At 33.5% G+C, this 12,662-nt stretch overlaps 3 protein-coding genes across 3 annotated transcripts; all 3 read right to left on the minus strand.

The window, feature by feature from the left end:
* Positions 1-624: 624 nt before the first annotated feature.
* On the minus strand, positions 625-1,543 carry LOC108220047 (ESCRT-related protein CHMP1B). The gene has a single exon (XM_017393689.2). The coding sequence runs from the start codon at positions 1,394-1,396 to the stop codon at positions 785-787; it is 612 nt and encodes a 203-aa protein (XP_017249178.1). The 5' UTR covers positions 1,397-1,543; the 3' UTR covers positions 625-784.
* A 2,213-nt stretch (positions 1,544-3,756) lies between these two features.
* Positions 3,757-4,760, minus strand: LOC108221126 (putative F-box protein At1g67623). The gene is made up of 3 exons (XM_017395025.2): positions 4,634-4,760; positions 4,370-4,544; positions 3,757-4,214 (listed from the first exon to the last, which is right to left on the minus strand). The coding sequence occupies exons 1-3, from the start codon at positions 4,750-4,752 to the stop codon at positions 3,813-3,815; spliced, it is 696 nt and encodes a 231-aa protein (XP_017250514.2). The 5' UTR covers positions 4,753-4,760; the 3' UTR covers positions 3,757-3,812.
* A 1,331-nt stretch (positions 4,761-6,091) lies between these two features.
* Positions 6,092-9,150, minus strand: LOC108220969 (uncharacterized). The gene is made up of 3 exons (XM_017394871.2): positions 8,926-9,150; positions 6,557-8,679; positions 6,092-6,444 (listed from the first exon to the last, which is right to left on the minus strand). Exons 1-3 carry the CDS (start codon positions 8,969-8,971, stop codon positions 6,352-6,354), a joined length of 2,262 nt encoding a protein of 753 aa, XP_017250360.1. The 5' UTR covers positions 8,972-9,150; the 3' UTR covers positions 6,092-6,351.
* Positions 9,151-12,662: the final 3,512 nt, after the last annotated feature.

A 12,662-nucleotide genomic window follows, 5' to 3' on the forward strand; every position in this document is an offset into this window, starting at 1 on the left:
CATAAGAACAGAGTCAATAATAGTGTACTTGCCCCAACTAGATTCTACTTAAATTACTTCTTCAGTGCTATAATTAAAAGGGTGTGCCACATTACAACAAGCCTATCATTTCTAGAAACTCAAAAGACTCAAGTATTTCATTCAAATATCTAAATTAGTTATGATCATAATAATGGATGTTCCAAACAACCGAAAATAATTCTTTGATAAAATGTGCAAAATTAAATAGCCAAGGTGTGCTAGCCATGTCAATCATATTTAAGGGGGGACGAAACAACAGTATTCACACTATATGAACAGAACCAATAACATACTTATCCCAACTAAATTCTACTTATAAGTAATGCAGTGCTATAACTCAAAGGGTGTGTCCATTTGCATACATGTCAATCAAGTCTAAAGACTGATAAAACGCAACTATCAGTTCATGGGATCATTTCATGTATTTGAAGACATTTACACAAGTCTTGTACACAAAACCATTACACACTAAACATACTTATAATTAGAAATCCTGTAACAAACAAATCCTATTAAAATAACAAGAACCGCCACCAACCACATACATGTTCACTGATCAATATCAAGAGACAAAGAACACGTATTTAAAAGAGTGACACCAAATTCACAGGAGTAAACATCGGAAGTACATAAAATATCATTACCCAATAAGTCTAGTACCACGAATCCACAATTCATGAATTTACAAACCACGTTCAGTAGAATAGTAGAATATGACATAACATATACCACACATAACATCAATCAATAACCAAATCACTCATTACCCACGGGCCTTAAGCTCCGCAAGCCGCCTCGTGAGATCATCCTCATCCACCTTCTCCGCACTCTTAACCGGCACAGCATGAGCAGCCGGCTGCGGCAACCCCACCGACACCTCCAACCCGTAATCATCCGCCACCTGCTGCATCAAACTATTCACCTCCCCTTCCGGCGTCGAAAGCGACGTACTCCCCGCCATACTACTCTCCATAAACTCCGCCTGCACCTCCATATTCACAAACTGCCTCTCAAAACTATCCATCGTCTCCGACATCTTCTGCAAGTTCCCCGTCGCCAGCGTTGACTCGAGCGATTTCACTATATTCGACATCGACTTGCTGATCGTCTGCATCTTCGCCTGAGTATCGAGCCGCGCCACGACGGCGTCGAGGCGGGACGCGAGGCGGAGATAGTTCATCTGCTCGCTACGCTTTCTGATGGCGTTCTCGGCGTAGATGCGAGCGCCGTCCATGTTGCCTTTCTCGATGGCTTTCTTGACCTTGAGCTTCTCGGATTTCTCGTCTTTCTCGCACTTGCGAGCCTGGCGCTGCAGGCTTTTCGCGGTGAATTTGAGCTCCATGATCTGGTTCATCATCTTCTCGGTGTTTCCCATGGTGGATTGGATCGGATTGAAGCGAAATGATCGAGATTGATTTTCTAGGGTTTATGTGAATTGGGGATCTGTGAATTGGGGCTGGCTTGACTTGTGTTATGGTGGTTTTATTCGATTTTTGGCCTTCATGTTACGCGGTGTTTCACAGGGAAAGCACACTTTGTTAAACTTAAATATAATAAATGAAAATTAAAAATTAATTTTTTCAAAAAATGTAGATGTATTGATCAGGGTGTTCGCGGGTCGGGTTGGGCGGATTATATGTTAAACCCTAACCCAACTCATTTAGTTTGCTTTTTTTAATTTTTAACCCAACTAAAACTCGGTTTAAATTTCATCGGGTTGGGTCAGTTAGCATTTATTTCGGTTTGGGTCGGCTAGAATAAGTTATTAGAAAATGAGTGTGAGGTAAGATCACCTAAGTTTGTAATTTCACAAATTTTTCGATACAAGTTAGAGTTCAATATCGAGTTTGTTTACCAATAACTTAGTTCTTATTAAGCGGAACTGATGATTCGTTCAAACTAGAAATTGTTTCATGCGCTTATTATGAATTTAAGTGAACGACACCTAAAATTGTTTCACTAAAAACAAATAAAATATGTGAGAAGTAAATAAAATATGTGGGTCGGGTTAGAATGAGCTGGTTATAGGCAAAATCCTAACCCAATCCATTTAGATCGATTTTAATTTTTCAAGCCAATCGAAATTCGTTTTAATATTTTGGGTTGGTTTAGGGTTGAGTTGGGTCGGTTAGATCGGTTTGGGCGGGTTTTGGTAACCCATGGGCACCCCTAGTATTGATCATTAAATATATTTATTTCAAAATATTTTCGTGAGTTCTCGTCTTTAATATTTAATTCTCCCCGTCTCAGTTAGCTTTTCACATTTTTTCTTCTTCTTCTTTTTTTTAAGTAGGAACCCGCAGCCGCTACCCTTTGATGCGTACTGGGTAAACTCACGATCACATTTTTCACGTATGTCTTCTTGATTTTTAATCTTTCGAAATTTTATAATAATAATAAATTTCTATAATATTAATATAATTACAACCATTAAAATATCATTTTTTCTAATTGTATTAAGTAAATATTAATACATTACATTAATTTACTCATTTCTCTTAATATTTCACACTTTTTTTATATAATTTATAAAATTTCATGCATATTTTCAAAGAAGTTGAACGGGATGACCGAAATATTAAATTAGTGTGTGCTTATTATGGGTGAAATCGAGTCAAATACGTATTGATAACATTATATTCAGATTCGAAATTATAATTACTTGTTCAAATTCGATTTAGATTGAATTAAAATGCAATCATTTATAGAGAATTATATTAATATAAATTCTTTTCTTACATATATTATCATAACAGAAAAAGAGGTGAAGGCTGGTTTGGTTTTGCAAAGAATTCCTTATAACAGTTATCTTATTTTCTATTTATCCGTATAACCTCAAAACAAAGAAATTATACATAACTTATCTGAGTATTTTCTACAATTATTTTTAAGTTAACCAAACCATTCTGAATAAATATGATTTAATATTCAAGTGGTAGGACCTGATTGAGCATTGGTATCAATTGTAAAATCATATTTGAATTCACTCATTTTTTCTGTAAATAATATATTTTTAATGAGTTAAATCCGATTCGAATCTAAAATATTCGGATTCGTTTCTCATACATGATGACCAGTATCTAAAAATTGAAAACTAATATCCGTGCTTTTTAGATGCAAAAAATATCAGATATGATCTTAACTCGACCCAAATCCGCAACCCGATTTATTGAGAGAAAACCCGAAAATGACCCGCAAATCACCCGATTGACCTGAAATGGACCCGAAAAGACCTGAAATTAGAATTTCATTTTTAAACACTTCAATTTTTAGTTTTATTCAATTTTAAGTGATTTTATCTTGAACCGAAATCGACTCGATTGCTGACACGAACACGACCTGTCAAATTGCCACCCCTAAGACCGGTCTAAATACGAAGGACGCAAGAAACTGTCGTGTTGCGTGTTTGTCCGAGCCCCCCCTTCCTATACGCATCAGGCATCCAGGGAAGAATGGATACAGTACACGATATACCAAGGGAAGTCTACTGAATAAACTTTCAAGAAGTTAGCCACAATAGACGGATGAAACTGAATCCCAGCGGAACTTTTAAAAGACAAGAATCGGATTCTGATAAACGATTGTTACGACATATTATCAACGAATTTCTCTTCTCTAAGCTATCAAGTTTAAATTTCTGATATGATTCAGGAAACTAAAGCATCTGTCAACCAAAAATTGATGACTTATTATAAACTTTACACAACATTCAAAAATAATATGAATGACATAAGAACACAGAAAATTAGCTAACTAGCATGAACAACCTGGAAAACTATATATATAGCTAACTAGATGGATTTCGGTAAAATTTCCCACAAATGGATTATTTCTTGATCACAATAGCAAGCTTCACATTCTAAGTCAGCAAACCTTTTCCACATATGGAATGTAGAATTTGCACGTCGGTGCGTTGTGCAACAAATCGGCCTTGCTTTTCCGATCAGGGCAGTATTTTTCACCCACATTGATTTTAGCGTTCTTGAAAATCTTTCCCGAATTTCTGCAATTTTCTTTCTTGGCTGTAATTTTTTCATGTTAATAATAATCTTCATTCCCCTTTCTTTATCTTCACCTCCATGTAGTATCAAGATCAGACCAATCACGAAGGTAGCTTCAAGGTGTCCTGAATTTGCAGCCCTCCTCAAACACTCGATGCCTGAATTTATCTCCGCCTTCCCAAAATATTGTACCTAAAATTTTGGAATATAATATCAATAACTGAATTAGTATACAATATGATCCTGATAAAACCTCCTCTTTGCACATTGAGATTTTAGGAGATTTTAGGAGAACTGGTCACTTAATAGCTACTGAAGACAAATACAATAATACAGATGCAACTTACAATTCCATGCCGGTATAAAGCCTCTGGATTACCCGAATCGATGCAGCGGTCCAGGAAGACTATATGCTGGTTTGATGTCTTTGATGTCCATGGTACTACGTGAAACTTGTCAAGCGAAACACGTTTAGATATGTACTTATCATTAACATCGGCAAATTTGTTAAGAGTTCTGCAGCTGCATGAACATATAACAGAGAACTTCAAGTTCAACTAGCACACAATATTATATATTGTTTATTGTGTTAACAGAAATTGTTAGAATACCTGAACTTGGTATTGAACAAGTCATCGAACGAAGATGCTGCTACTCGGGCCACGATTTCGACGAGTAATTCTGTTGGAATGGAGACTAGTGTGTTTTTCTTCTTGCAAGTTTTCTTCATGGCTTTAACTTGAACGCCCATCTCTGAGATCAGGAATAAGACCAGGTTAGGACTATGTATAACCTGGATTAAATTTCTTTTCCTTTTCGAATTCAAGTTTGTATACTTTAAGAAGGTATAACGTGATATTCCTAATGTCCAAGATTATAAGGACAAAATATAACCCTTATCACTTGAATTATCTCATCAGGCTCAATATATTTTTTAATTTAATCAATAGACTTCGACATAATTACACACAACCTATTCTATATCTGGATTTATATAATTTTACCCGATTCCGGATCAGAATATATATTCTAATTTCTAAGCACTCCAAGAACAAGAAGTACAATCAAAGAATATAGAAAGATTGAGCATATGTTAGTTCATGAAATATGCATTAAACAACTTACCAAATTACTGTCATCGTTCAAACCCTTCGAGCTGAACGTAAAACAATTGTATTATCTGTTGATTTAAAAGAAGAATGCCAGACAATATTCTTCCAAAACTTGTTGATTCAAGAATACCGAGATTCGGAGTTTCAAATTCATTGATTATTGATGGTACTAAATATCGGATTTGAGAGAAAATTATCTCCAAACAAGCTTGTTCATTCAAAAACAAAGACCCCTTACTACTATTGAGAAGTAGCAATATAAACTGAAAAATGCAAATCCGCAAATCCTGATGAGGAAAGAATATCAGATAGTTTCTTTCTTTATCAGATAATTTAACTTCTAGAAATTAAATAAACATAGCAGCTGGAAATTAAATAAAGGATCTGCTTATGTAACTTGTCATATAGGAGTACTTGCATATAATTCAATGCAATATTATTTATGGTATCCACATCATAATTATGTGTTTCTACTTACAGAAATTATGAAAGAAAGGAACATGAAGAGGTATACCAGACATGCACTCTTTGAAGTATTCATACCTCCATAATTTACACATATTTTAAGTATTATAATATAGTTCATAATTTATTTTTTGAATTTTGTTTATCTAATAAAAGTTTAATTATTAAATTTCAATATAAAGAATTTGAGAGACAATGTATAAAGCTACTATTTTATGCTGTTATAAAATATGTGAAAGCAACTATTATTTTGAAGACGGGGAAAATATTTTTCCACTCTTTTCTAAGAACACAAGTATCTTTCCATTATAATTTTTATTACCAATTTATGTCGAGAAATACCTCCCGAACTGGACAAAAGGTTACTAATTTACTATTTATAAAGGAGTACGAAACAAGGCCACACCTTAATCCATAGATAATTGCACTAAATACAAAAAAACAAATGATTTTAACTGCAAAGAGATGAAAAAACCTTAGAGTGAAACATATATACTACTTAGAAAGATTGGACATGTGTATCATAAGATGTGAGCTACTAATTTTTTTTGTATCAAAGATGAAATCATTTGATATAATACTATATATGTCTGTTCAGATATGATGAGGTTTCAGATGTATATATCTAGTCCCATATTCATGGGAAAAGATTAAGCAATTTACACTATAATAAAGATGGTGCCATCATAATGAAACAGCAAAGATGATGTTTCAAGTGGCAAAGGCCAAAAGAATTCTTCGGTGGAGATGATTCAGCACGGAGACACAGCCTTACTGCGAATTCTGCTTGATCGCCTTACTGGAGTTGGACTTGATGTACTACTCACTTTCCCACCTTCGGTTTGCTGCATAAGTATAGAATATAGGCCAGTTAAAAGTATTCAGAAAGTAGGTAAAACATATGCTCATGAGCTGAAGAATGCCTATACCATTGCAAAAGGACGCTAATAACTTTACCTCTTTTTTAGAAAAACTCTTTTTCTTTTGTGATGAAGTAGACGCTGCATTGGAGAGACCTGGCTGTGGTGAATAACTTTGATTCTCAACGATAGGGTCCTTGCTCAGTGAGATTTGCGTATAAAGATGATTGTTGCCATTCTTCACTCCAGAGTCTAGAACCCTTCTCCTTTTAATACTCCTGAAAGAACGGTTTGCCTCTCCTCCAATTACAAGCTCTCCAAGCAACTCAACTGTAGGAGCCTGGCTCCGCCTGCTAAACTCTTCTGCTTCTACTTTCATTGGGGAAAATGGCGCTGTTGAAGGACTAACAGCAGATTCAATCCTTTTCATCTTCTCTTCTTTCGTGCCACATATTGCATTGCTGTTTTGAATCCGATTAGCTGCTTTAGCAGTTTCAGCATTCTGATGGTGTGTGTCCAGAGGCAAATAATCTTCTTTGCCACTGTTGTTTCGTGTAGGGCAAGAATATTTACTACCAGTTTTCCTTTTCCTTGCCCGATAAAGAAATCCCAAAGCAGCGATTATGCTCAAAGATACAGCAAGAACAAGAACTTTAAACTGTAATATGATATCTTTACTTTCCATCATCACATTTTCCGCATTCATATCAGTGCTAGGCTCGATTATAGGAAGCAAATCTTCTTGAAATGATTCAAATACTTCTAAGATTTCAGCACCCTGCATCTGGTCAAAAGCCTCCTCAGTACTTTCCATTTCCTGAACCCTTTTGCATTCAGTTGCGCTAGAATCCAAGGTTTCAGCTTTGCTATCAACCACTGCGATATCAGTATTAGCTCCACTTATTATTGGTTCTGCCTCCACTTTGCGAATCGATTCAACACTGTAAACATCTTCAGATTTCTCAATTGTTGCTTCAGGCAATCCAACAGCACTATCCACCACACCATTACCATAACCATTCACATCAGTGCTAGGCTCAATTTTAGGAAGCAAATCTTCTCGAAAATATTCAAAAATTTCTACAGTTTCAGCACCCTGGACCTGGTTGAAAGCCTCCTCAGTGCTTCTCATTTCCTGATCAGCTTCGCTATCAACCACTTTATCATCAGTATTAGCTTCACTTTTTCTAGGGTCTTCCCACTGTAATGTAGCAGAAGCTTCCGCTTTGCTCATCAACCAATCATTGTAAGCATCTTCAGATTTCTCGGTTGATACTCCAGGCAATCCAACAGTACTATCCCACAGTCCATTACCAGTTCCATGGCCTACAAAAATACCTATTTCTGCAAACTCATTATCAATTATATCTTGTTGTGTTACCAAATCCAGCCAACTAATGTGAGACTCCTCTGCTTTCCCATACTTGACTTCGAATCCACTGTTAGAATACTCCTTTCTTATTGCACTTTCTTCATGTACAGTACTCTGATTCACAAACTCACCTCTAAATTCCCAAACAACCTCTTGAATCAGTGAAGGATCAGGGGAATTCATGCTGTATATAAAGGAAGTCGATAGAATTAAAGAACCCAAAACCAGCAAAAATTTCAGAATCCTTAATAAGCCCCAACACTTATTCCCCTCAAACTCTTCACTCCCCTCCAAATCCTCCACGTCTTCATCTTCGTAATCATCACACTCATCATCAGTCTTCACCAATTCTACATCCTCTTTCTTCACACAAACTTCTTCAAATATCCTTTCTTCCACCACTTCCCCAGACTCAAAAGAACTACGAGTACTAACAAAATCCAACCCATCTTTTATCTCCCCGATTTCATTTTCTTCGCACAGAAAGATCCTGCGCTTCTTATTCGGATTATACCGCAGGAATTTAGGCCTAGGAGAAAGATAATTGGTCAAAGGATCATAAGGTTTCTCCCTTAAAGACGAATCACCATCAAACCTATTCTGCTTATCATCACAATCAGTATCAGGACAAGAAGAAAATCGAACGGAACAAGCAGAACCAACCAAGGATTTTGGCGACATACAAAAAGTAAACCCCTCATTTCTATCAGCCAAGATTTTCTTTCTTGGAACTAAAGCAGCAGCCTTTGTAGCTGCAGATATAGTTGGTGACATGTAGTGCTTCCTCACAATTTTCTTAGAGTTCTCTAATTTAGGGCTACCACTTTCATCATTTTCATTATTTTCCCCTGCACAATTTATATTACAATTTTTTCTCAATACAATTCTAAACCCTTGAATACAACACTACCAAGATACTTCAATATTAAGGTCATATAAAAAAAAATCAAGAAAACCCATTTGTGTGTGTCAGAGAGAGAGAGAGAGAGAGAGAGAAAGAGATTGAGAGAGAGAGAGAGGGAGAGAGAGGGAGAGAGAGGGGAGAGAGAGGGGAGAGAGAGAGGGAGAGAGAGAGAAGAGGGAGAGAGACATACCAAATGGGCTTGACAATGTGAGACCCTTAACAGGAGAATCATCCATCTTTTCTTAGAGCTATCTTGTTTATTCTTGTTTTAATTACTTTCAAGGTTTCAAAGAAACTGCAGAACAGAGATATAAAATCTCACCTTCAGACTCTTTGAATACTAAAACCCCAGCGAATTTTTCTCTACATTTAGCGTCGGACTGTAACGGCTACTACTAAATTGTTTTTCTTTATCGGGCTTAAATAAAACAGAACACTTTTGATAACGGGCTGCCGTTCCATCTACATAACCGGTGAAGATTTTATAATCAGGCCCATCCTTTTCTTTAATAATTTCTTTAATAATTTTAGGTTTTTTTTAACTTTTTAACTATGATAAAGCCATAGGGATAATTTAGCGTTTCATTCTACTTGCAGTTACTTAAAGAAAAAATAGATTTTTTTTATCACCCAACTTATTTTATCTTTAGAAACTTACTAGTCAACCAAATTGTTTTTCTTTTTACTCAATAATGTTAGGTTTAGATTTTTTTTCCCACTAACCCAAGTTAAGATTTGATTACCATGATAATATTTTGTATCATCATTAGTAGACGATGTAATATTTTGATGAGGTGGGGTAGGTTTATATCTTTATATATATATCAATATTAACATAAAATGAGCTGATAAAAAATTTAAAATCGGAAAAAATCGTAATTAGAATTCTAAAATTCATTAAATCATCAATATGAAATCAATGACTTCAAACATTTCATCCTCCTGGATAAGATAAAGTGAGTGATAGATGCATCCTTTTTTACTATTAAACTTTCAATCCACTAGTTCAACCAAAGATCGATCTCTTTTAAATTTATCTTCATAAATTTTAGTAACTTTATCTTATTACAATTTTCAAGATAAAAATAAATAAATAGATAGGAAAACTTAATCTTCGATAATTGTCCTCTACAATGCATCATTTTATGTTACTATTACACTCTCTCTCCCTCTCATTTGTTTATAGTTTTTCTACTCTCATTTGTTTATAGTTTTTTCTACTAATTAGCACGTACTTTAAAACTCTTATAAAACATAGTGTTATTGATTATTTTTTAGATTTTTTTGTGTGTATAAAAATTCAAACACTAAAATTTTATTCGGAAGAAAAAAATAAAATAATATATGAAACTACATCTTTTAGAATACGAAAATGCATGTCAAATTCTTATCACCGAAGGTAAATGACCTTGGGAACATAAAAAGTACTGTATATAAAGATATAAACATATATCAAATCATCAAAATATACAAACTACCATTATATTTTAACAATACTACAAAGAATTAAAATAATGCTAATAATCAAATCCGAACCTAATCTTAGTGGCAAAAAAAATTTGAACATAACATTAGTAAGTAAAATAAGAAAATTTGTCCTTAAGTGGTAAGTTTCCAAAGAAACAATAAATTGAGTGATAAAAAAAATCATTTTTCCTTAAAAGATTTTAGTTTAACGATTCTGGAAAAAGTTTGAACATAAATTTACTTCTTATATAGAAATTTAATTTATAAGTCAAGTTTTATTAACTTTTGGTATTCAAAAAAGTCAAGTTTCCTCGAATATTATTAATATTTCTTGAAGTATTGAAGTCCTCGATTATAATATAATCTAATGATCCACATTATCTTGCATTCAAATTTTATTTACTCCCTCCCTCCTTCTTTCAAATTTTATTTACTCCCTCCCTCTCTCACACACACACACACAAACAAGTAATTTTGAACTGTTACATTAAAATATCATTTTAGGAGTTTGGGTTGCTTTATCGTTATGACTTTTTATTGTTCTCCATTTTTATAGATATATTGAGCATGTTTGGTCAAGTGTTTTTTTCTAAAATCTAAGAATTTATTTTAAAATAAATATTTTAATAACTTTTTCAGATATAAATGTTAATGAGATGTTTTATATTTTTTATATAGCCAAAACAATAAAAATTTATTTTATGAAAATGAAACTCTGTGTATTTTTTAAGAAATAAGTCCTTATTCATGAAAAATAAGCAAAACCATTATAATACGGGTTTAACACTATGAACCTTTTAATTTTATTTCTTCTAATTATCAATCCAAGTTGATTAACTTCAAATTTTTGGAAAGTAATCTTTTAAAATTATTATAATATGAACATATATAAGTTAACTTACTATCATCGGTCACAATCATGTATAATATGAATTTTAAGTATGAATTTTTCTGTATATTACCTTCATTATGATTTTATAAGCTTCTACACTTTAAAGAATATAGTATTCTTACATTTATCTTAATCACAAAATAGTAGCTACTTTGTTGAAGCTCGTGTACCCCTAATTTTTTTTTAATAAATTGTCACGTGATTTTTCAACGAAGATGTTGTCTCCCTAACGCAGATTTTTTTACATAAACTTTTTGAAACTAAAACCGATATTTATATACTCATAAAAAAATTTCATCGTCTCACTTTTCGAGGTTGTGATCATCCAAGAGTGAAATACAATGTTGGTGTTCACAATTCCACTTATATCGAATCGTAATACAAATAATACATATTGATCAAACAATTCATTCTATTGATCTTCAAATTGTGAAACGGTCAATAATTTGTACACATGATTTGAAATTGTTTCAGATTAGTGGATGATTTTTATACAGAACTGTTATATTCATATTAAATTTATTATATATTTGTCAAGAATTATAAAACAAATTTTATATGTCAATAGTCTTGCAATTGCATTTTCAATAGTAATGCCAAGTAAATATGATGAATTGATATAACTAATTTAACAGAATATTATAGGACTTAATAATTTAAATAGAACGATGTCAAAGTAATAATTTTAACAGGATTCTATAGAATTAGAATTTAATTTTTTGAACAAATTTCAGGTTGTGATTTCCCGCTCGAAATTGAGTGGCGGAATAACATGTCATTGATTTTAGGTGTTTAAATTTGACGGCATTAGTTGTCCGACCATAGTTCAAGCTGTCGAAATTATATGTACACCGAATTTATGTCGAAATTTAAAAGTTAGACTAAACACTGTCGAAATTACAATTTTGTAATGTATTTGACAGTGTTTATTTAAATACAAATTCAAAGTTTTTGGTTAGCTTTAGGCGGTATTCCCCCTTTTGAAATTGAGAGGCAGGAAAACACCCTCTTGCATATGTCAAAAAATATTTTGATAATGAAAATATGTTATCGAAATTAAAATTGTATTCAGCAATTTCATTATTTTATAATCGACGATTTAAATCCTACGGCCCTTAATTGCGACATGATTTCTTTGAAGTTATTTTGGGGCGAAATTAAGTTGTTGTATTTAGTAGTTACTACTCATGTAAGAGAAATATGGTAAATTTGGGTTGAAAGCAGAGAAATTTTTGTTGCCACAATATATGAAAAGCTAGAAGAACAATATAAACTATGGAACATACAGTCCCCTAGAACATAGTGTCACCACACTTCAACCGTTATTTGAGAATTGCATGGATAAAAACTTGAACGCCAAGTGCTAAATTCCCTGTTAGTCTCCAGTTAGCCTGATGTTGGATTTGTAAAGGCTACAACCATGTCAAATTGTTTTTCATTTGAGGAATAGACTATATTCAGACTCAAATATATCTAAAACAGCAGGATAGTTTACGATCGCACCGCATACAACAAGGCCAATGTCATAATATCTCACAATCAAACTAACTGAAAAGCCAATGTTTCCG

Source organism: Daucus carota, chromosome 5, assembly GCF_001625215.2.
Source record: "Daucus carota subsp. sativus chromosome 5, DH1 v3.0, whole genome shotgun sequence".
In the NCBI taxonomy this organism is placed as follows: Eukaryota; Viridiplantae; Streptophyta; class Magnoliopsida; order Apiales; family Apiaceae; genus Daucus; species Daucus carota.